General features: G+C 41.9%; 1 protein-coding gene across 3 annotated transcripts in view; it reads left to right on the forward strand.

The window, feature by feature from the left end:
- znf512b (zinc finger protein 512B) overlaps positions 1–19502 on the forward strand; it is a 122853-nt gene extending 103351 nt beyond the window's left edge. For 2 of the 3 annotated variants that reach the window (XM_078236569.1, XM_078236571.1), the window contains 4 exons: positions 2951–3052; positions 5842–5904; positions 17324–17422; positions 18822–19502. In XM_078236569.1, coding sequence (XP_078092695.1) covers positions 2951–3052; positions 5842–5904; positions 17324–17422; positions 18822–19091 — 534 coding nt within the window. In that variant the 3' untranslated portion in view covers positions 19092–19502. Of the gene's footprint in view, positions 1–2950; positions 3053–5841; positions 5905–17323; positions 17423–18740 lie in introns of all 3 variants that reach the window. The other variant, XM_078236572.1, reaches the window with a different exon arrangement.
- Positions 19503–22651: the final 3149 nt, after the last annotated feature.

The following is a 22651-nucleotide window of genomic DNA, read 5'->3' on the forward strand; positions in this document are numbered from 1 at the left end:
TGACCCACTTGTTTGTGAACTTTTCATGTAGCCTGATCAGGGTCAAACTTCCCTCCCATTCGGTCTTCCTTCTGCTTTCCATTGTTCATCTTCTTCATCCACCTTCTTGTCTGTCTGCCTGACATTGTGAGCCCTTACCCATCCTCCCATTCCTTGCACAGCCCTCCTTCCACATTGCCCACTTGTCTTCATTAGGCCACACCCCGCCCCAGCCTCATCTCACGCTCCACCTCAGTCTAACCTCAGGCCTTTGTTGGGGTGGCAGTGTCCATGGCATAGTGCTGTTCAGATAGAGACTGTTGTGTAGCACCAAGGCCAAGGATATCCCTGTACTCCACAACCCCAGGCGCGGTTCAGATCTGACTCAATGGTGCAGGAGGGTCCATGAGTCCAGCAGCACAGTGCTGTCCCTGAAGACCAGCTCGGCATGGAGACGGAGGCAGGAGTGGTGTACAGTGCATCAGGAGCAGTGCAGACCCAAGGCGAAAGTTGTTGCACTCACCCAAAATCTCTGGCAAACTGAGGACTGCCTTGTCCATGCCCCCCATTGTAAATTCCTGCTGGTGTGACACAAGATTGTAAGGTCTGACGGGATGTTGGTGGGCACATGTCTTATTGAGCATTCATGAGATGCAAATTGTGTCTGTGCCACCTGTCAGTGGAAAGAGCCACCCACCATTAACCTGCCATTGGGAGAATTGCAACAGGCGGCACAGTGGTTAGCACTGCTGTCTCACAGCACCAGAGACCTGAGTTCGATTCCGGCCTGGGTGCCGGTCTGTTTGCACATTATTCGCAAGTCTGCATGGTTTTCCTCTGGGTGCTCCAATTTCCTCTCACAGTCCAAAGATGTATAGGTTAGGTGCATCGACCATGCTAAATTGCTCCTTAATGTCTAAAGATGTGTAGGTTAGGTGAATTAGCCATAGTTACAAGGAATGGGGGAGTGGGCCTGGGTAAGATGTTCTTATGGATAGTCGATGGCCAAATGTACCGTAGGGATCTGTGATTCTATGATTTGACACCGTCAGGTTTCTGGCTTTTTAGCTCCGCCAGATTCACTGCACCCACCCACCACCAAGCATGCCACAGGCAGAATGAGAGAATTCTGCCCAAATGCAATGACAATGGGACAGCAACAAGGCCCTCTCATTCGACCACTGAGGATGCCAACCACTTGCCCTCTCTTGGAAGCAACACCTCCAGTAAAGGTAATGTAGAGATTGACGCCCACACAAAAATCAGCAAAACAGCATCTGTCTTCCAGCAGCTCCGCATGGTGTAGGCAGCCGACACCATCAACGCAGCCATGAAACTGCAAGTCTACATGTGCAAAGCAGTGCCAACCACAATCTATGCCAGCGAGACATGGAAGAGAACAGCAAAGGTATCAGGTAAGTTGGAGATCTTTCACCAGTGCTGCTTATGTAATGTCCTGGGCACAACATAGAGAGACAGCATTAGCAATGTGGGAGTACTACAGGGGACTAGTCAGAGACACCTGCAGGACATCATGACAGACAACTGAGGCTGGCAAGATATATATCTAGCCTTCTGGACGTACTGCCACAGTGGCAGTAGATTGGACCCCACAGATGGAAGAAGACAATGGGCCCAAAGCACATTTAAGGAGGACTGTTGAGAGTGGGACACCACCTGGGCTGGAGTGAAAGAGGTTGCGATGGACCAGGGCCAGTAGTGGAGTCTTGGTGCCCATTGTCCCACATGGGATTGGAGGAGCTAAGTGTAAGTAAGCAAGGAATACAAAATGGTTTATTCCACCAATGGCCATTCATGCAGATTCCTGCCAACCATATCCTATCCAATTCTAGAGCTCAATCACCTATCACCATGACCCTTGCAATCCACTGCTGGCTCCCTACTGCTCAACACACAGTCCTGAGGTTCTTTGGGTTATATTGATGCGTGCAGTCCAGAAACTCTGCCAGAGTTTGTGTGCTCACTGGGAATAAATCCCATTTTCATGCAGCAGGCAGGCAAATATGTCTCTTTCGGAGCACTTTCAATTTTAACTATGCATTTCAGCTTGAAACTCTGATGCCCGCCCATTAATTGGTGTTCTCCAAATTCCGCGACCCTGACCATTATCTCTTTATTGCCTCCCAAGCAGAGAGCCGATTTATAAATGTAATTATTTTAAGTGTTTGGGTGATCTTTGGGGTCCACTTAATTGGCCTTGACATCAGTGGCGGGACCCACATAGGTCCTTGTGAGAGTTAGATGGAAGTTTCTTCTCTTGCAAGTCATTGAAGAAAATTCTGACACTGCCACATTCCTTGGGCTCGGTAAGTAGCTTGCTGGAGTTAAGACATTAGCCAACTAAATTTCAGTGCCATTGACTTAATTGAAACTCGGGACTTCAGTGAACAGGTTACAAAAACAATCTACATAATGGTCGGAATTTTCCGACTATTCTTGCTGGCAAGATCTTCTGGTCCTGCCAATGGTGAACCCCCCGCTGTGGGATTCCCAGCTACAGGGGGTGCATAGAAAGAGAATCCCCATTGACAGTGGCAGGATCGGAAGATCCCACCACTGGCAAATGGCGAGCCACCTCTTTCGCTGCAGAACAGGTCGTGGGGGTTGTGCGGAAAATCCTGTCCAATTTTTCCATGCTGTGAGAAAACAGTCAAAAGAGATGCAAAGCAGGAGTATAACATCTCAATTCAGCAAAGCCATACTTGGCCTTGGTAAGATCACATCTGGAGTACTGTGTGCAAGTTTAGTTTCTCTGTTTCAGAAAGAAGTAACACCATAAATTTGGACGTAAAGAGTTAGTGTCAAGCTTTCCAAGTAACAGCTGGTGTGATATTAACCTCAATAGAATTGGTGTAGCCCTAATCACATGGTGTTACAATTTACTGCATGACTCGCAGGTTAGATATTGCTTGTAGGCTGTTCTTACCCAGCTCTTTGTCTCTTGGTGTAGCTTAAATATACTCGTCCTGGGCTACCATCGTTCAACCCCAAACAGCTGGAAAGCTGGAAAAATGAGGTCAAAGAAAATGGTCAGATCTGCTGCCCTAATAATGTAAGTGAAGTCAGCCATGAATCATATGTTAGATTTTTCCCTACAGCACTGGTCTTGTATAGTAGGCCTCGTGATGTTTGAATTTCTCTCCTAACTCCTCTCATGCTGTTTCCAAGTTAATTTTGTACATAGGCCCCACACCCCGCTCCCTTGATCCTTTTCCATTAAACTGCTGACCATCCAACTTATTTTCCTCGTTAACATTGTAATTAGTTATCTTTTCCCTTGCATTGACCTCTTCCCTTCCAGCCTGCTGACATGAGCCTCCCCTTATTCAGTGACATTAGCTCTAACATCATCTCTCTTGGCACCTCCAATGACTATCAGACAGCTTCTCTAACATGCTGTCATGGATAGCCATCAGTTAAACATTGGGAAGGCTAGAGTTATTTCCTTTGGTCACTACCACAAGCTCTGTACCTCGTCAGTAACTCAATCTCTTTCCCTGGCCACTGTTTTAGCAATGTAGGCTAAAACAGTGGCCAGGGAGAGAGGTTGAGTTACTATATCAGTATCACTGCCCAGTATGCAATCCTGAGCTGTGATACCACTCCTTGCCTTTCTTCTCTGTTATTAAGATTGTAGGGTAGAAATTTGCCTAATTATGGTGGCATAGGATGGAATTATCAGCTCAGCCACCCATTATACCAGCGCCTGATATTTAATTCTATTTACTATAATGAACATCAAATGCTTCAATCTAATATTGTTCACTTTACACCACTACCCAAGACAAATTTCTACACCCATCTTCTTCCACATCTGTAACATTTGTTCCCACTCCTGCCTCAGCCCAGCAGCCACTAAACATGATGTTGCCACGTCTTACGAATTAATTATTCTCCTGGTTGGTCATCCATTTTCCACCTTCATCCAAACCTCTGCTGCCTGTATCCCAACTTGCACCAAGTCTTCCTTTCCCATCATCCCTGTCCTTGTATGTACTTCCAGATTTCCCATCTATAACTCTTCCCCACTCTCCGAACAGATGGTAGGGTCAATATTGGGGCCACTTGTTCTGCAATTTATGTAACAGACGTCCTAAAAAGCATGGTGTGTGTACACATGTAAAAATGCACCATGAAATCAGAAATTAGACTATGCCATTGAGATGAGCCGATACTACAAGGCATTGTAAAATTGGACAAGTACATGGTTTAGGGTGCAAGGGAGGCCAAGATAGCCTAGTGGTATTATTGTTAGGCCATTAATCCAGAGACTCAGCCAATGTTCTGGGGACCCGAGTTCGAATCTGACCATGGCAGATGGTGGAATCTGAAATCAATTTAAAAAATCCGGAATTAAGAATCTATTGATGACCATGAAACCATTGTCGATTGTTGGAAAAACCCATCTGGTTCACTAATGTCCTTTCGGGAAGGAAATTTGCCATCCTTATCCGGTCTGGCTTACGGGTGACTCCAGAGCCACAGCAATGTGATTGACTCTCAACTGCCTTTGGGCAACTAGGGATGAGCAATAAATGCTGGCCAGCCAGTGACACCCACGTCCCATGAATGAATAAAAAATATATATTCTTCTGGGGCCAGACTAGGAACACTCGGACTTCCTGTGGGTAGGAATCTGGCTGCTTCCAGCTTTTGCTGGTGGATCTGAGGCTATACAATTCGAAGTTGACCATCAGTTAAAATGGCTCAGGTGTCTTGGTTATACAACTGGAACACGACTTTGTCATTTAAACCAAGCCCCTATTCTCTATTCTCCCCTATTCCCTGCCGGATTGGAGACCTTGGGTAGTTGGTGCAAACTCCTCACTTGCCATTTTAACCCCATCCCCACCATTCCTATCAGCCAGGGGGTTAAAGTTTCCCCCCCTCCCAACCCATGGCATCTTAGATTAGCCTCTTGTGATATTTTCTAATCGAGTTTGTGTGAAAGATATTCCTCTAACTTCAATTTGAATTCTCCTGATAATCTTGAATCTATGCTCATAGTTACTATTTTCTAACCAATAAAAACAACATATTGGCATGTATCGTCCAAAACTCTTTCAGAATTCTGAAAATATTAGTTTCCCTGCAACGTTTCAAGCCTTTCTTTAACAATACTCTCCCATTCCAGGTTATCTCACTGTGGTAGAGTGAATGCAGTTAAATAGTATCTGTTCTGCCAGTTTATGTACAACAAAATTAAACTGTAGGGTTTATTTGCCTATCAAAAAACATGTTGGATGAATTGTTTTTAGGGAAAACTGTTTTATTTCAATATACGCGTTTAAAATGACTAGTAATACAAAAAGATATGTATGACGAATCAGCCAAAGTATCACATTTTAGGTGTCTCATATTACAATATTATAATTGCAACTATACATTCCTTACACAGATAATGACAACTTTTGAAAGGTGTGCTCACATTCCAAAATCTTGAAAGTACAATGTTAGAATTATTCTGTGATTCATAGGGCGGAATTTTACCAGCATGTCCGCCTGAGCTTCATATGATACCGCCCAAGGCCAACGGAGAATGTCATTATCCGAGCTTCACCCGCCCCCGGAATCGGGGCGGGCGTACTGGTAAAATTCCAGCCATAATCTCGGAGTAGTACAATTGATAATCCAGTCAGTTTACAGGCAGCAGATTGAATGACACTTTATAGTCCATAGTCTGGTACGATTAGTTATTACAGTGCTGCTCCCTTCAATGTAGGGAAGGGTTTTAGTGTCACACCTCATTTACTGCTTCACTAAGTTATGTTGTGTTTTTCCTCTCTTTATTGTGGTTGCTGTGCAGAAACAGGTTTTTCACTTCCATATTCTGTTTTACAGCGTTGTGAAGCAATTTACTCAAGTTTTTCTGGACTAAAAGCTCATCTAGCAACATGTACTAAGGTCAGTTATACCCAATACCCAAATGGTTAATGTGCAATCGAGTTGTTTAAAAGTGTTCACTTGCCACAGTTGCATAAATTCCAACCTAGAAAACAACAAAAGCTGATTAACAGAGGTAAAAATAATTTGTCCCTAAAAGACTGACAACTCGAGAACAGCCTGATTATAAAAGATGGGTAAAATTAAATGGTAACATGGAATTTGCAATTCAAGGTATACTGTTACGCCCATGTTTTAAGTTGACTCGTTTCAAGTCATTCCACTTTAATGGCAGTCAGTTAATGGGGTCAGTAGCACCAGGAGTTCTGTTGTTTTGTGTTGGGTCTGATACAAGACTTGATCGTTTCCCTTTTGAAGCAACCTCTTCCTGACCTTCGCCGCCGCTGCCGACCTTCTCTGTTGCGGATGTTCCCTCTTGCTGACACTCACGGTGGCTGCTAACCTTCCCACTCACCAACCCTCCTGGTTAATGTCGACCTTCCCACTTGCTATTCCTTTCCGGCATTGCCGACTTCCCTTTTCACCCGCTTTTCCTCTTGCTGACCTTCCCAGTTGCTGCCAACTTTCCTTCTTGCCAATTCTTACAGTCACTGCTGCCTTCCCCCTCACTGATGCTCCCAGCTGCTGCTGACTGAGTCAGAGAGGCAGTGAGTTGGAGAGCTAGCATGCAGAACAGGCAGTGAGCCAGAGTAAGAATAAAGAGTCCGCATATTTCTTTTATATTTCAAAATTTATTTTATATTAAAAGTTTTACCATTATAGAAATATAGCAAAGTATTTCAACTTACAGGGTACAATGTTTTTTTTTCTGATGGAAGAGGTCCTACAGAATCTAACTATGATGTTATAATTATAACATTGGTTATAATTATAATTGGAAAAATCTTATTTGCTTAATGTTGTTTCATTTAAAGTTGTACTCTTCAGGTATGCAATTACAACGTTAAGCAAGAACTTACTGTATGTAATATTCCTTCACTGATATTGGAGGGAAAAAAGTAATTGCATAAAAAGCTGGAGAATCATTGTATATGCAGAAAGCACTTGGGACGGTCAGGTTGGGGGTACCATGGGCAGGATTTGTGTTCCCCAGGTTCCAATCCTGTGTCAGGGTGAAATGCGTGATGGAAATGGACAAATGCTGGCGGCGGAATCCAGGGGGAGATTTTGGATCTCCCTCTGCCTTTAAATGGCCGCCCCCGGGAGTCCCACCCGATTAGATGCAGTCCAGCATGGAAATGTTGGCACCCCGGCCTTCAGAGGTGGGCACCGCTGAAGTAGATGGGTGACCGCGAGAGCGCCCTATGAAGATGTTTCAACTTTTAAAAATAAAATGTGGCCGGAGCGGCTCCCTACCAGAAAATGTTGACATCATTATTGTATTCAAAACACTCAAAAACTATCAGTGATCATTTGACAACACATGTTCTCATGTGAATGACCTCAGATCAGCAGCACTTTGAAATCTTTGACATCAAATGGCAAAAGACATTGAGTGCGTTCAATGCTATCCTGCACTTAAAGCTATCCAGAGCGCTCAAAGGTATCCATTGTACTCAAAACTATACAGTGCGCTCAGCAACCTGCATTGAAAAATATAAGGAAATTAATTACTTTAATATCTCCATTTGCTCAGTTTTTAAATTTAGACCAATAAATATTTCTGCTATATAGTACATGTTTGAGACCACTCCCCAAATCCTCAGCAGTTCTTAGTTTATTTTAATCCATGGTTTCCACCCACCTATCCCCCAGTCTCAGCAGCTAAACTCTTTCCCCTCCCACAACCCTTAATCTCAGGGTCTAAACTCACACTCCCAGTCTCAGAGACTAAAATCATCTCTCAATATCCTCTTCTTCCAAACTGTTTACCACCATCCCCCCTCCAGTCATCAAAAACCCCCTCTCCCTCCAACCTATGAACGCTCCCCTCCAGTCACCAAATGGTCACCAAACTGTTACCTCACATTGGTTTCCAAACTTTCCTCCCACCCCATTGCCCCCAGTCTTCAATCTCTAATCCTACTCTCCCTCCAATCATTTACTCTCTCCAATCTCGCCCTCTCCCTCAAATCTCTTACCCCATCCCTCCCTCCAATCTCTTACCCTCCTCTATTCCTCCAATCTCTCATTGCCCTCTCTCCCTCCAGTTTCCAGGCCATGAAACCCACTGGGGCCACTGAAATCCAGGCATGAGGCCTCGCGGAACTCGGAGATCCAGGATGGTGGAGAGAATAGGGGGGAGAAGGGTTTGGGGGAGAGAGGTGGACGGAAGGGAAGGGGTTAGGGGAGAGAAGGGGGAGAGGGGCTGGCAGTGAGAGGAAAAATAGGGGTGGGAGTGAAAGGTCAGGGAGAGAGAGTTGGAGTCGGGAATGGGATAAAGGGAGAGAGGGGGATTGGGGAAAAGAGGTGGGGTAGGTGAGAGAGGGAGATGGGGAGGGGAAGGGGTGAGAGCTCGAATGAATGTTGAAATTTGGGGCATGGGGGGGTTCAGGAATGAACAAAGATTACTGGGGTGGAGGGAGAGAAAACTGCTGCAATGTTTGTGGGGCTGGTGGCTGGTTGTGTTGTGCTGCACTATAACTAAAAAGAAACACATGACTGGCTTATTAAAGTTTATGTTATAACCAAGTCTGCTTTTTCTAAACTTGGCTCAGTTTTAGGATGTTTGAAACTACGGAAGTCCTAAAATGTTGAAAATAAACTCTGATCATTTTTGATGCTTAAATTTTTAAGCGATGTTGCTAATCATAAATGTTTGAGCACGGTGGTTTAGGACAATTGATGACATTGATGTCAATTACATTAATTGCAATTTTAAATGACAGCCAGGTAATTGCTTTTGAGTGCAATTGATGTTAAAGAGTGGCTGAACAATTGTTTTTGGCCGGAATTTTACCGGCACGCCCTCTCCGATTCCGGGGGCAGGCGAGGCTTGGAGAATGGCATTCTCTGTTGGCCTCAGGCGGGATCGTACGAAACTCAGGCGAACACGCCAGTAAAATTCCATCCTTTGAGCACAATTGATGGCAAATGATAGCTACTGATTGCTTATGAGTGCAATCAATAGCAAATGATAGATTTTGAGAACAATTGGTGTCAAATGAGTGTAAATGAATGTTGTTAAACATAAATGATGTTAAAAATGCAGGTGGGGCAGTATTGTAGAGGGAAAACCCCTGTGACCCTCTGGCCATTGGCTGTGGGGACATGGAAATTAAATGAGGCATCACTGGATTCCTACACTACTGCTGGGAGTCCATCTTCATCTGTCAACCAAGTCTTGGCCTCAGCAAAATTTCCAGGCGATGTTGATGAGCGCCCTCAATAGAGATATTGATTGGCTATCTGACTCTAGCGGGGTAGTAGCCATCACCCTCCTTGAAGCAGCTGCCATGGATATACACTGGAGAGGAAATATGCCAGCAGACCAACAAGCAACTAGTAACATGTATCAGCACACCCACCTCTGCCACTGCACAAAATTCAGCCTGACATAACTACTTGTTTTCACGTTTCCATGTAATATTTTGAATTTTTAACTGAAAAATACACAATTCTGGTTAATTTTATCAAACCTATGCTGCCAGTCCCCCTCACCCAACCCCTCAACATTCCCCCAAACCAACCCAACCTACCAGCACCCCAGTTCAGAGGCACTTGCCAACGTCCTGAGTCAGTTCATGGTGGAGAACGTTCAGGCGGTTGTGAGCGAGGGATTCCCCCAGACTGATGTGAGAACAAAGTACTGACGATGCTCAAAATCTGAAAAAAACACAGAGTGCTGCAAATACGCTGCGCTCTCTGGCAGAACCTCGTCATTCTGGGTCAGAGTGGATCTACTCTGACAAAGAATCACCAACTTGAAACTTTAACTCTGTTTCAGGCTGAACATTGCTGATCTATACATTTTTTACCTTTTAATTTCTTAGACTGCAGTCAGTTGAAAATTCCAATTAAAACGTTAAAAAAAAACAACCTGAAAGGCCATTTTCAAATTGCAATCTGTCCACCCCTCCTTACAGACTCGGGTACATTTTGTATTAACATAGAATCAATATAACTCACTTAACATTGTGAAGGAAATCCTATGTAATTTCTGCATGACCCCACCAACTAATCAAACAAAATGGCAGACTATTGATCTAACCTCACAAGCTAAAAACAACTTAACTATCTCCAGTTATTTTCCATTGATAATGATTAGTAGCAACATAGTGATCACATTGTTCCGATTTATCATTCAGCCAGATCATTTCCAGCTCTAAAATGTCACCCACCTTCATCTTTGCCTTGCTTCCACCACAGTGAATCCCTCAGGGTCATCTTTTGTAATACACGCTTGGGCAATCTTCTGAGCTCCACCCTATGCAAACTCCACCCCATTTACAACTCTGAAGCTCAATCAAGCAAAACATCTGTTTCACTGATCATCCAGTGCTCACTACTTTTTCTGAATGCCCAGTCTTTCATATTGTCCACCCTCTCTCTCTCTCTGTGTCTGTGGCTGTAATTCTCTGGCCTCGCACGTCCAACTACCCCTGCCAGAGAGAACGGAGAATTTGGTGCTCAGACAAATCTCCATTCACAGCAACAGGCCGAAGAATCCTTGCCACGGGCAAGGTTGGAGAATTCCAGCCTCTGTCTCCAGCCATATGATCCGAGCAAGCACACACTCCTGTCCAGGACTCTTATCTCAATGCTCTCCCAGTAGTGGTAGAACCTTCAGCCACCACAGAAGACGCACTGATTAGGTGCATTAGCCATGCTAAATTCTCCCTCAGTGTACCCGAACAGGTGCCAGAGTGTGGTGACTAGGGAATTTTCACAGTAACTTGATTGCAGTGTTAACTTAAGCCTACTTGTGACACAAATAAATAAACTTAAACTTAAAACTCTGAGATTTGCAATTCCTTTTCTTGGCCCAAGTTGCTTCACCTTCAAACATCCCATCAGCAATCGACCTCTTTAACCTTGGTTTTAGTCACCTTTATGCTCATGAAGCACTTGGGGATATTTTGAAGGAATTTACACAAAATTAAAAAGGACCCATTCCACACCCACTATATCCATGGGGAAAACAATAATTTTCATAGAATCCTTACAGTGCAGAAGGAGGCCATTCAGCCCATCAAGTCTGCACCGAGACTCTGATAGAGCATTCCACCCAGACCCACGCCACATATTTACCCTGCTAATCTCCTTAACCAACACATCTTGGGACACTAAGGGGCAATTTAGCATGGTCAATCCACTTACTCGGCACATCTTTGAATTGTGGGAGGAAACCGGAGCGCCCGGAGGAAACCCGCGCAGACACAGGGAGAACGTGTGAACTCCACACTCACCCAAGGCTGGAATCAAACCCAGGTCCCTGGCGCTGTGAAACAGCAGTGCTAACTGCTGTGCCACCATGCCGCCCTTTTTTTCCACTGTTTGATTTTCTGCTGTTTGATTTTCTGCTGTTTGGTTTAATTTGAAGCTCATTAATGGTATCTTCATGTCCTCTTGCTATATGATCAGTTAAGCATTTTGCTGACATCCCCATTATTCCTGTTTCTTTCCAATGTGAATACAAATCTGTCCAGTGCATCTGTTGTCCTTTTGAGACGAGTGTGTCTAACATTACATGGAATGTGACCTCACCAATCAGTTACAAAGGATTAATTATTTATTGAAAATTCTCAGTTCTTACCATGTCCCTGATTTATGTTACCAACAAATTTTCAATCAAGTTCACTAAACCTCCCATTAATTCTATCTTCTTCAAACACCTCCGATGAAGAACACCATCAAATTTCTTCTCAAAATCAAACTAAACTTTGCCAGATATTTCTTTCCACGAATTTAAAAATCCCAGTATTAATATACATGTACAACATGATCTAATGTTGACTATTTATAGATTTTATTCAGGTGAGACTTGGTAGTATTTCATAAGATGCTGTCAAGTGCAGACTCGATGGGCTGAATGGCCTCCTTCTGCACTATAGGGATTCTATGATTCTATGAATTATTTCCCTCAAACAGACTAATAAGCATCTGTCTTCCTGACATAGATCTGCAGGATGATTTGGTTCTTAGAGACATTCAAAGGCATAGCTGCAGTGTTATGATGAAAAAGAAAGGCTTGTATTTATTTTGCACTTTTCACAACCACTGGGTGTCTCTTAAGTGCTTTACAGCCAGTGAAGTACTTTTTGAACTATAGTTATTGTTGTAGGAACTGCAGCAGCCAATATGCACAAAGCAAACCCCCATAAGTGGCAATGTGATAATGAGAATTTTTTTTTGTGATATCGATTGAGGAATAAACATTGGCCATGACACTTGGAATAGCTCCCATGTTCTTCCTTGAAACAGTGCCATGGTATCTTTTACATCCACTCAAGTGGACAGGTGGGTCCCTGGTTTAAATGAAAGACGGCACCTCTGACATTGGTTGACATTTGCTAAAACAAAGGAGACTACAAAGGGATGAGGGAGGAGTTGGCTAAGGTAGACTGGGAGCAAAAGCTTTATGGTGGGACAATTGAGGAACAGTGGAGGACTTTCAAAGTGATCTTTCACAGTGCTCAGCAAACTTATATACCAGTGATAAGGAATGACTGTAGAAAATGAGATAATCAGCCATGGATATCTAAGGAAATAAAGGAGGGTATCAAATTGAAAGAAAATGCGTACAAAGTGGCAAAGATTAGTGGGAACCTGGAGGATTGGGAAATCTTTAAAGGTCAACAGAAAGCCACAAAAAAAGCTATTAAAAAAAGTAAGATCGATTATGAGAGTAAACTAGCTCAGAATATAAAAACAGGGATAGCAAAAGTTTATACAAATATATAAAACAAAAAAGAGTGACTAAAATAAACACTGGTCCTTTAGAGGATGAGAAGGGGGTATAATAACTGGAAATGAGAAAATGGCTGAGGCATTGAACAGGTATTTTGTGTCGGTCTTCACAGTGGAAGACATAAATAACATGCCAAAAATTGATGACAGGAAGGCTATGGTAGGTGAGGACCTAGAAACTATCATTATCACGAAAGAGGTAGTGTTGGGCAAGTTAATGGGGCTAAAGGTAGACAAGTCTTCTGGTCCTGATGGAATGCATCCCAGGGTACTAAAAGAGATGGCAGGAGAAATAACAAATGCACTAGTGGTAATTTACCAAAATTCACTGGACTCTGCAGTGGTTCCTGCAGATTGGAAAACAGCAAATGTGACGCCACTGTGTAAAAAAGGAGGTAGACAAAAGACAGGTAACTGTAGGCCGGTTAGCTTAACTTCTGTAGTCGGGAAAATGCTTGAATCTATCATCAAGGAAGAAATAGCAAGACATCTGGATATAAATTGTCCCATTGGTAAGGTGCAGCATGGGTTCATGAAGGGAAGGTCATATTTGACTAATTTGGTGGAATTATTTGAGAACATTACATGTGCAGTGGACAATGGGGAACCTGTGGATGTGGTGTATCTGGATTTCCAGAAGGCATTTGACAAGGTGCCGCACCAAAGACTGCTACATAAGATAAAGGTGCACGGTGTTACGGGTAATATATTAGCACGGATAGAAGATTGGTTAACTAACAGAAAGCAAAGGGTGAGGGTAAATTGTTGTTTTTCTGGTTGGCGATCAGTGACTAGTGGTATGCCTCAGGGATCAGTGTTGGGACCGCAATTGTTTACGATTTACATAGATGATTTGAAGTTGGGGACCAAGTGTAGTGTGTCAAAATTCGCAGATGACACTAAGATGAGTAGGAGACCAAAGTTTGCAGAGGATGCTGAAAATCTGGAAAGGGATATAGATAGTCTAAGTGAGTGGGTGAGGGTCTGGCAGATGGAGTACAATGTTGATAAATGTGAGGTCATCCATTTTGGTAGGAATAACAGCTAAATGGATTATTATTTAAATGGTGAAAAATTGCAGCATGCTGCTGTGCAGAGGGACCTGGGTGTCCTTGTGCAAGAATCACAAGGAGTTGGTTTGCAGGTGCAGCAGGTAATTAAGAAGGCAAATGGAATTTTGTCCTTCATTGCTAGAGGGATGGAGTTTAAAAGCAGCAAGTTTATGTTGCAGCTGTATAAGGTGCTGGTGAGGCCACACCTGGAGTACTGTGTACAGTTTTGGTCTCCTTACTTGAGAAAGGATATACTGGCACTGGAGGGGGTGCAGAGGAGATTCACTAGGTTGATTCCGGAGTTGAGAGGGTTGACTTATGAGGAGAGACTGAGTAGACTGGGGCTATACTCATTGGAATTCAGAAGAATGAGGGAAGATCTTATAGAAACATATAAGATTATGAAGGGAACAGATAAGATAGAAGCAGGAAAGTTGTTTCCACTGGCAGGTGGACTGCTTCACTGGGCAGGGAATTCCACAGATTCACAACCCTTTGTGTGAAGAAGTTCCTCCTCAACTCAGTCCTAAATCTGCTTCCCCTTATTTTGAGGCCATGCCCCCTTGTTCTAGTTTCACCTGCCAGTGGAAACAACTTTCCTGCTTCTATCTTATCTGTTCCCTTCATAATCTTATATGTTTCTGAAACACTTCCATCAGGGAGCACTGCAAGAAGAACATAAGAACATAAGCAGGAGTAGGCCATTTGGCCCTTCGAGCCTGCTCCGCCATTCAATAAGATCATGGCTGATCTTTTCATGGACTCCTGAAAAAAATTGATAGATCTTGATTTGATTTAGGTTTGATAAAGTAGGTCCATTCAAAAGTCTGATGGCAGCAGGGAGGAAACTGTTACTGAGTCGGTTGGTATGTTGGACTTTAGTATCTTTTTCCCGACAGAAGAAGATAGAAGAGAGTATGTCTGGGGTGCAAGGAGTCCTTGATTAAAACAAATTAACAATGTTTAGCCAGCACAGAAATGTGTTCATTTTTTTAACCCGTTATTTTTCCTATTTCCCTCCATCATATACTTCCTCACTTCACATGCTGGACAACAGCTGATTGTGAAGGTGGATGACCACTGACACTTCTGTCGAACCTGCCCGTGTACGGCAGACAACCAGTAGGTGGCAGTGATGTGCAATCCTTGTAGAAACTTCAACTTTGTTCGCTCACAAATAACATGAGTGTTTTATTCTATTCAGGTCTTAGCCTACTGACTAGCTTGCTCTGTATTTTTTAAGCAAGATGGTTTTTAATTGATGCATCAATAAGAAACAGTTTGTGGGTGAGACGCTGTTTAGTTGCATGTCTGTCAACTGGCTAACTTTCCATTCCCCCATCAGTGGCTAGGAATGGGCTTTGCTCGATTCTACATTGCAATGTCTTCCTGCTGAGTGATTAATATAAATACGTTAAGGTGTATTTATACTGAAATGTTCATGTGATTTTTATCCATTGTCAGAGTAGGTCTGTGAATATCTATAAGGAGGTTTATGCAGAATTTTCCCCCTGTTGGGAAAGCACAATTGGGATAGACAGTATAAATCACCTGGAATTTACACTGGTTCAAACTGTGTGGTATCAATTTACCATTGGAAACACTTTTGTTGGGAGTTTGATGTGGAATTCTGCTGTTCCGCGGCTGGAACTTCAGTGTCATGTTGTACGTGGGATGAATGGGATTTCTGCCCAAGTTGCAGTTAGAGAGCAGCAAACGCCCTGAGAAAATCCCCAATTTGGTATTCGATTTGAATGGATCCCTTAAAAGGGCAAACTTTGGATTCTCTGAGAAATGAACCACTATACTCCATTGTAGCCATTTACATAAACACCTATGGGCAATTAGGGATAGTAAGAAGTCTCACAACACCAGGTTAAAGTCCAACAGGTTTATTTGGTAGCACAAGCCACTAGCTTTTGGAGCGCTGCCCCTTCATCAGGTGAGTGGGAATTCTGTTCACAAACAGGGCATATAAAGACACAAACTCAATTTACAAAATAATGGTTGGAATGCGAGTCTTTACAGGTAATCAAGTCTTAAAGGTACAGACAATGTGAGTGGAGAGAGGGTTAAGCACAGGTTAAAGAGATGTGTACTGTCTCCAGCCAGGACAGTTAGTGAGATTTTGCAAGCCCAGGCAAGTTGTGAGGGTTACAGATAGTGTGACATGAACCCAAGATCCCGGTTGAGGCCGTCCTCATGTGTGCGGAACTTAGCTATCAGTCTCTGCTGAGCGATTCTGCGTTGTCGTGTGTCATGAAGGCCGCCTTGGAGAACGCTTACCCGAAAATCAGAGGCCGAATGCCCGTGACCGCTGAAGTGTTCCCCAACAGGAAGAGAACACTCTTGCCTGGTGATTGTCGAGCGGTGTTCATTCATCCGTTGTTGAGGCATCTGCATGGTCTCCCCAATGTGCCATGCCTCGGGACATCCTTTCCTGCAGCTTATCAGGTAGACAATGTTGGCCGAGTTGCAAGTGTAGAGATGGGCAGTAGCCAGTGGACCTAACCAATGATGCCCACATTTCATGAAAGGACAAAAAAAAAACGTACATAAACAGGCCATTTAGCCCAAGAAATCTGGACCAGTAATTTTCCATTATTGGAAAATGGAAAATGTTAGGAACTTTTAAATGTTGGGAACTTTTATTTTCATTCTTTCATGGGATGTGGGCATCTTTGGTTGGGTCCACTGGCTACTGCCCATCCCTAATTACCAGAAATGTTTAAATGGCTACAAAAAGTATTGTGGTTCATCTCTAAGAGAATCCAAAGTCTGCCATTTTAAGGGATCCAGTCAAATCAAATGCAAAATTGGGGATTTCCTCAGGGCTTTTCCTGCTCTCCAACTGCAACTTTGGCTGAACTCTCTGCCGAGCTTTGTTATGGATCTGTTTGCACCTCTGTGAAACACTTTGGAACATGTTCTATGTAAACATGACTATGTAAGTGGGCCACACAATGCTTAGCACTTCCGCCTCACTGTGCCAGGGACCCGGGTTTGATTCCCAACTTGGGTCTCTGTCAGTGCGGAGTTTGCACATTCCCCCCCCACCCCGTGTCTGTGTAGGTTTCCTCTGGGTGCTCCGGTTTCCTCCCACAGTCTGAAAGATGTGCTGGTTAGGTGCATTGGATATGATAATTTATTCCTCGGTGTACCTGAACAGGTGCCGGAATGTGGCAACTGGGGGATTTTCACAGTAACTTCATTGAGGTGTTAATGTAAGCCTACTTATGATTCTAATAAATAAACTTTGTGGCTGAACTGCTCAAAAATGCACTGTAAATGTCTGCGGTTTGTATTAGTATTGCACAAAGAGGCAATTTTCTGACTTCACACTGCTGGTGGTAAATCTTGCCAACAGACCAAGCATATTGGAAATTTGAATGCACAATCCCTTCCAACAATATTAGGAAGTTGCCTCTTAAACGCAGCCTCTTCTGAGAAATGACAGTTTGATGTTTTCATTTCATTATCCACCCGTTGAGATTTAATGACATGATGTTTTATGACAGGGAGAGCATCTAGTTGGAAAATACAAATGTTTGATTTGTCAGAAGGAGTTTAGCTCGGAAAGCGGAGTTAAATACCACATCAACAATTCTCATTCTGAGGTAAGCTAAAGTCATTTTGTTAAACCAGAAAATCAGCAAAAAGGAATCACTACATGTGTTAACGTGACAATTGTCCCTGCTTTTTCAAAGTCTCCATTACATGTAAAGGGGATTAAGTTGAAGGACCACATTTATGACTGCTATTAAAAACAGCACACATGGTGTTGAACGCAACACACTGGTGTACTATTAGGTGCACCAACCATCCATGAGAGAAAAGGGAAAAGTGTTGCCTCGTAGAGTGAGCTAATTAGACAAACCTAATTTGGCTTCCTTCAAATATTCTGACAATGTGGCCTTGACTTTGACGATACAAATGGTAATAGGAAGGTGAATGTCAAAACTGACAGATGTGTTGCTATATAATTTCATCTCCCAGTCAAAGTTCAGGCAGGTAGGGACACCTAACTGGTTCATTTTCCACAACTGTAGACTTGAAACGTTACATTCTGGCTGATAGGATTCGTCAAAATGATTTTTCGTTTCAATTTCCTTTTTAAATATTTTGAGAAGAACAAATATTATTTTAATCTTTCTCATTTGTTAAAGTCCAATTTGATATGGTCTCTGAGCTGTTTGTCTATTGACCAATCGCACGGCTCTTACTGGAAAATGGCCCATTACTAAAAGGAGAGCCTGTGAAACAAGCTAAATTGTGTGCTGATGTACCAGCCTGTGTGACCACAGCGGTGGAGAGGTTCTAAATGATAGCTGAGTGTTTCATCAGAAGTAATTCTTCAAATGCAGACAATAAAATAGAACAAAACTTACTCCAACTTATAAATCCAAGAAAGGGTTTAATAAAGAAACTTCATTACTCCAAACTTGGGGCCTCGCCCTGGGCCAATCCAAGCTCCCCACAATTCTACACAGGTTCTTATTTATAGTAAGTCAGCTGGTCAGCTGACTATTACATCAGTCTGCATTTGGTTCCATGGTTTACTGGGTCAGCTGACCCTTATATCTTGTTGCCATTAGTCACATTACATTCAATACAAAGTTGCCACTGGTTACATTTTAACACCTGAGTACTTCCCATCAAAAGGGAAGGAAAATTGGAGAGAATGTCGTGCCCGGGCAGATATTATTTTGCCACGGTCAAAGGAGTGTTGATGACTGCTTGAGAACAGATTGTCTCCTCGCCTGCATCTATGCATCTAGCTGTAGTTAGTGTAAGTCACAGGGAAACTGGAAATATTGGCAAGAAATGAGTGAAATTTGGATGGACCTTCACAATTTTGCATTAAAATAAAGAACAAATGCATGTAATAGAAATGCACGCACTGCGCTAATATTTCGTGTTTTATCCTGAAAATAGTTGGAGTGACAATTAAGCTATGCAGTTTTCCCAAACTTCAAAACACAATCAACACTTAAAGGTTAAAATGTCCTTTGACAGAACTGGTTTAGGGCCTCTGCAGAAAAGCCCACAAGAAACAAAAGAGAACTGAAGGTTACAAAATCAGAACAGAAGAAAAGCACAACTGGAAAGAAGAGAGGAAGAAAACCCAAGGAAAGAACTTCAGAGCTTTCTATAAAAGATAAGGAGATGGCAGGAACAAAGACTGCAGATCAAATAACCACAGCGTGTCCTGCAGATTTGAAGAGAAATAGCAAAATGAAAAGGAAGAACATATTAACAACTAGCAAAAAAGGAGGGTCTGGCTAGATGTCTTGAGCTACAACATGGAAGTAACGCTTCAATCATCTGGAGGAGTAATACATCAGCCTTCGTGTATCATAAGTGGTGAATGATGGATTCACGTAAGATAACACTACCTACCCAGTAGCTCTTAAGTTTCTTATATTACCTAATGTATATGGGTCCAAAAACTGGCCCAGGGAATAAAGCTGTGTATGTGCAGATAAAAGCCAATCCTTGTAACTGGGTTAAAATTGTTCGCAAGCAAGACACAATCATTTAGCACAAGGGATTATATGGCTATTTAATACCGCTTTGTTACTATATACTGCTCTATTTGACTTTACTGTTTATGTTTTTTTATAAAGTAGACTAATATGGGGTGTAAGGTGTCAAATGAAAAGATTTGTTATGCTTTTTAACTAGATTAAAAATGTTGGTAGTGTGTTCGTAATATTGGATTGCACCTTGATTAATCAAATTGGTTATTTATTTATATTGTTCAAATTCCTTTTGTTATTTAATACACAAAACTGCAATCCATATATATTAGTTTATATTTATAATTATTTATCAATATAAACTAATGTTTATATATAATAGAGTCTGGGCTATGTATATATTTCCAAAATAACTATTACAATCCATATATTATATATATATATAAAATAATTTGGTGCTTAAGACTGTAAGGGTAATTTTATAGGTCTGCACGATGTTTGTACCAATAATTGTGGGTAATACACATCCAGATTTCCTTGACGGCAACGTGGACCTGTGATATGACCCCTTTATGTGGTAAATGTAGGTTTCTCCATATTCCTTTTTTCAGTGCATTGAATTACTTGCAGAATGTTTTGACTCATAAACTTAATTTTTCCTAAGAATTTACTGCCCATTTTTCGGGCATTCTGGGCAGGCAGAAACAGGAAATGTGACAGGGAGCCAGTCTAGAGACCCAAGTCTCTATTAACACCTTAGCATTTGGACAGATGTATGCAGATGCTAGGTTAATGATGGAAATGCATCAGATGACATTCTCTTCTATTAACCTGGTGCATTGTAGAACAGTCACATTAACAACACAATGCAGGAGATTTAAACAAAAGTGGGAAGAAGACTTTTTTTTCAGCCACCCATCACCTGCCTGCAGTGCGTTTCCTTCTGCCGTCTTCAAAGCCAATCAGAAACACTGCTGGGAGGCCATCACCAACACTTACATGAGCCTGAAGCTGGAACATCCATCAGGAATGAGCGCAGGAAATTGGATAATTGCAGTGGCTGCAGATCAGAAAATCCAGACTGCGGTCTCAACTCTTAATTGTCTTTGAACTGAATGTTATTAGTACTGCTTGATTTAGTTCTACTTGAAGCAAAGATTAGACATGAGATGTTGGTGTTACATGTGTGTAATCTTGATATCTGATATTGTAAAATTCCTGTGGGTGACTGCATTACTCCATCAAGAAAATAACAATTAGTAACTTGCTGCAATTCCACAATGCTAATGTCATGAATCAGAACGGTATGCTTTGTCACAGACAAATGCAAATATATGGTACAAAACATTATAGACCAAGGTCAGTAGGGCACATCGCGGCAACCTGGACCTTAAAGCCCTGGAAACACAGTCCTATTCGCAGTTATATTTCTTATTTGCTGGTTTGTATTTTCTGAATTTTGTAGGCGTAGAGGTTTGCAAAGAGCTGTTCCTGATACTGTTGTCCCATTGTTGGTTCAATTCTAAATCGTAGAGCTAAGATCTGATGGTAATAGTAATTTGAGAAGTGTGCAAAATAACGAGAACGTGGATTATAACTTTATGGCTCAGAGTTTCCTTTGTAGATACACCAATGATCTGAGCATTAATAAATTATGGGGCTTAAAATTTGCATAACCTTGAGTTTACCATGTAACTGTTATGTGCTCAGGACTCCCTGATCTTTTAAGTCATCCACCAGGACTTCTATTTGGATGAATCTCCATCCCCAAAATGGCCACATTCTCAACTCTTAAGATGCAAATTTGCTCCAATTGCAATAGTTTACAAGTGATAGGGATGAATTCTTGGGGTGGTGTGCGTTTGTCAACATTCTGATCAGAGTGTCAAGTGCAACAGGAAACAAAGTAATTTTTCTTCTCTTCTAATTACAATTCTTTAATCATTCCTCCCCTCCTTGCCAACCCCCCCCCCCCCCCCCCCCCGCCCCAACCCCAACCTTATGCTCTGTTACTTCTGGTTGTCCTAATGCATTTTATGGCATAAGCCACATTAAGAATTGAAAACTTTCCATTAAAAAAAAAATGATGTGCCTAATATGCATGAATGGTGGTTAAATAACTTAAAAGTTAAAGCTTAAGACATAAAGAAAAATATACTGATGTAGATTTGGTGTTTCTTTGAGACCTGAATGATTATGCTGATTTATGCACATGTACATCCTTTTTAAGACTGAGTGTATTCTAACGAGATTGGGAAGTTACGTAACTTGACATCAATTTCTTGATGGTGCCCAAGTCAGAAACTCGAGGTCTTATGTGGCCCCCTATATTCCATGATAGTTATCAAAGCAGCTCACAAAGGCATGGATACCCCAGATGTAGACACTGTATTGGTCAATTCTGGTGAAACCAGTCAGCAGCTAAGGAAGACACACAGTGAGTTGGAACATATGGAAGAACTTCTACAAGTACTGAAAATAGAAATAAGGCAGTTGCTGAGTGCACATGAATATGTATTATTAAATTACTGCTTTCATAAATAAATTCCAAGAATTAATTTAAGAAATTATGCAACATTATAACAGTTATAGGAAAATACATTTAATGCAGTTAAATAGCATGAGAAAACGCTTTGGTTTCCAATACACTTGACACCCCAAACCGTTTCATTCAAATAAAGTTTCAAAACAACACAACATCTTAACTCATATTAGCATGTATTTCTTTGGGCTGACATCTTTGTGTTTTGCGAAGTCCCCAAAACTCCATGATTCAATAATTGAATTGTACATAATATTATGCGATTGAGTAAGCATTTTAGATAAAAACTATTTTACATGTAAAATCATAGACAGCAGCACCTTTGAGTACAACCGTATAGCACTTGTAACAATGTTGCATTGAGAACTGATCCATAATTGGGACTAGTCAGTGAAAGCGTCAATTTAGAAGGATAAATGTGGTTCTACATATGGTGTGAAGCTGGAATACGAATGTATATATTAACTTTGGGGTTATACACATCCCAGTCCAAATGGGTACATAGCATAAGCACTTTAAGCTACATTCTTCTGATTAGATTTATTGCTGGATAGAAATGCACACCGCTGCCAAATCAGTAGGATTCCACCTGTGTCTACTGTAAATTTACTAACATTCTAAGTAAATTGCCAAGAATTTAAAGAAAGCTTTTGTTTGTTAAATATTTTATCCTACCTAATTGTGGCCTAAGAGGCTTTAGTGTAAAGTAAAATTGAAATCTCACCTATAAGTTTCAATTAATGCACTTTCTATTAAATAAGGTATAATACGTGTTTGACTTTTAAAAAAGTAGATTGAAATAAGGTGAGGCACTGATGCAGTGC

This window comes from Mustelus asterias, chromosome 20 (assembly GCF_964213995.1).
Source record: "Mustelus asterias chromosome 20, sMusAst1.hap1.1, whole genome shotgun sequence".
NCBI lineage: Eukaryota > Metazoa > Chordata > Chondrichthyes > Carcharhiniformes > Triakidae > Mustelus > Mustelus asterias.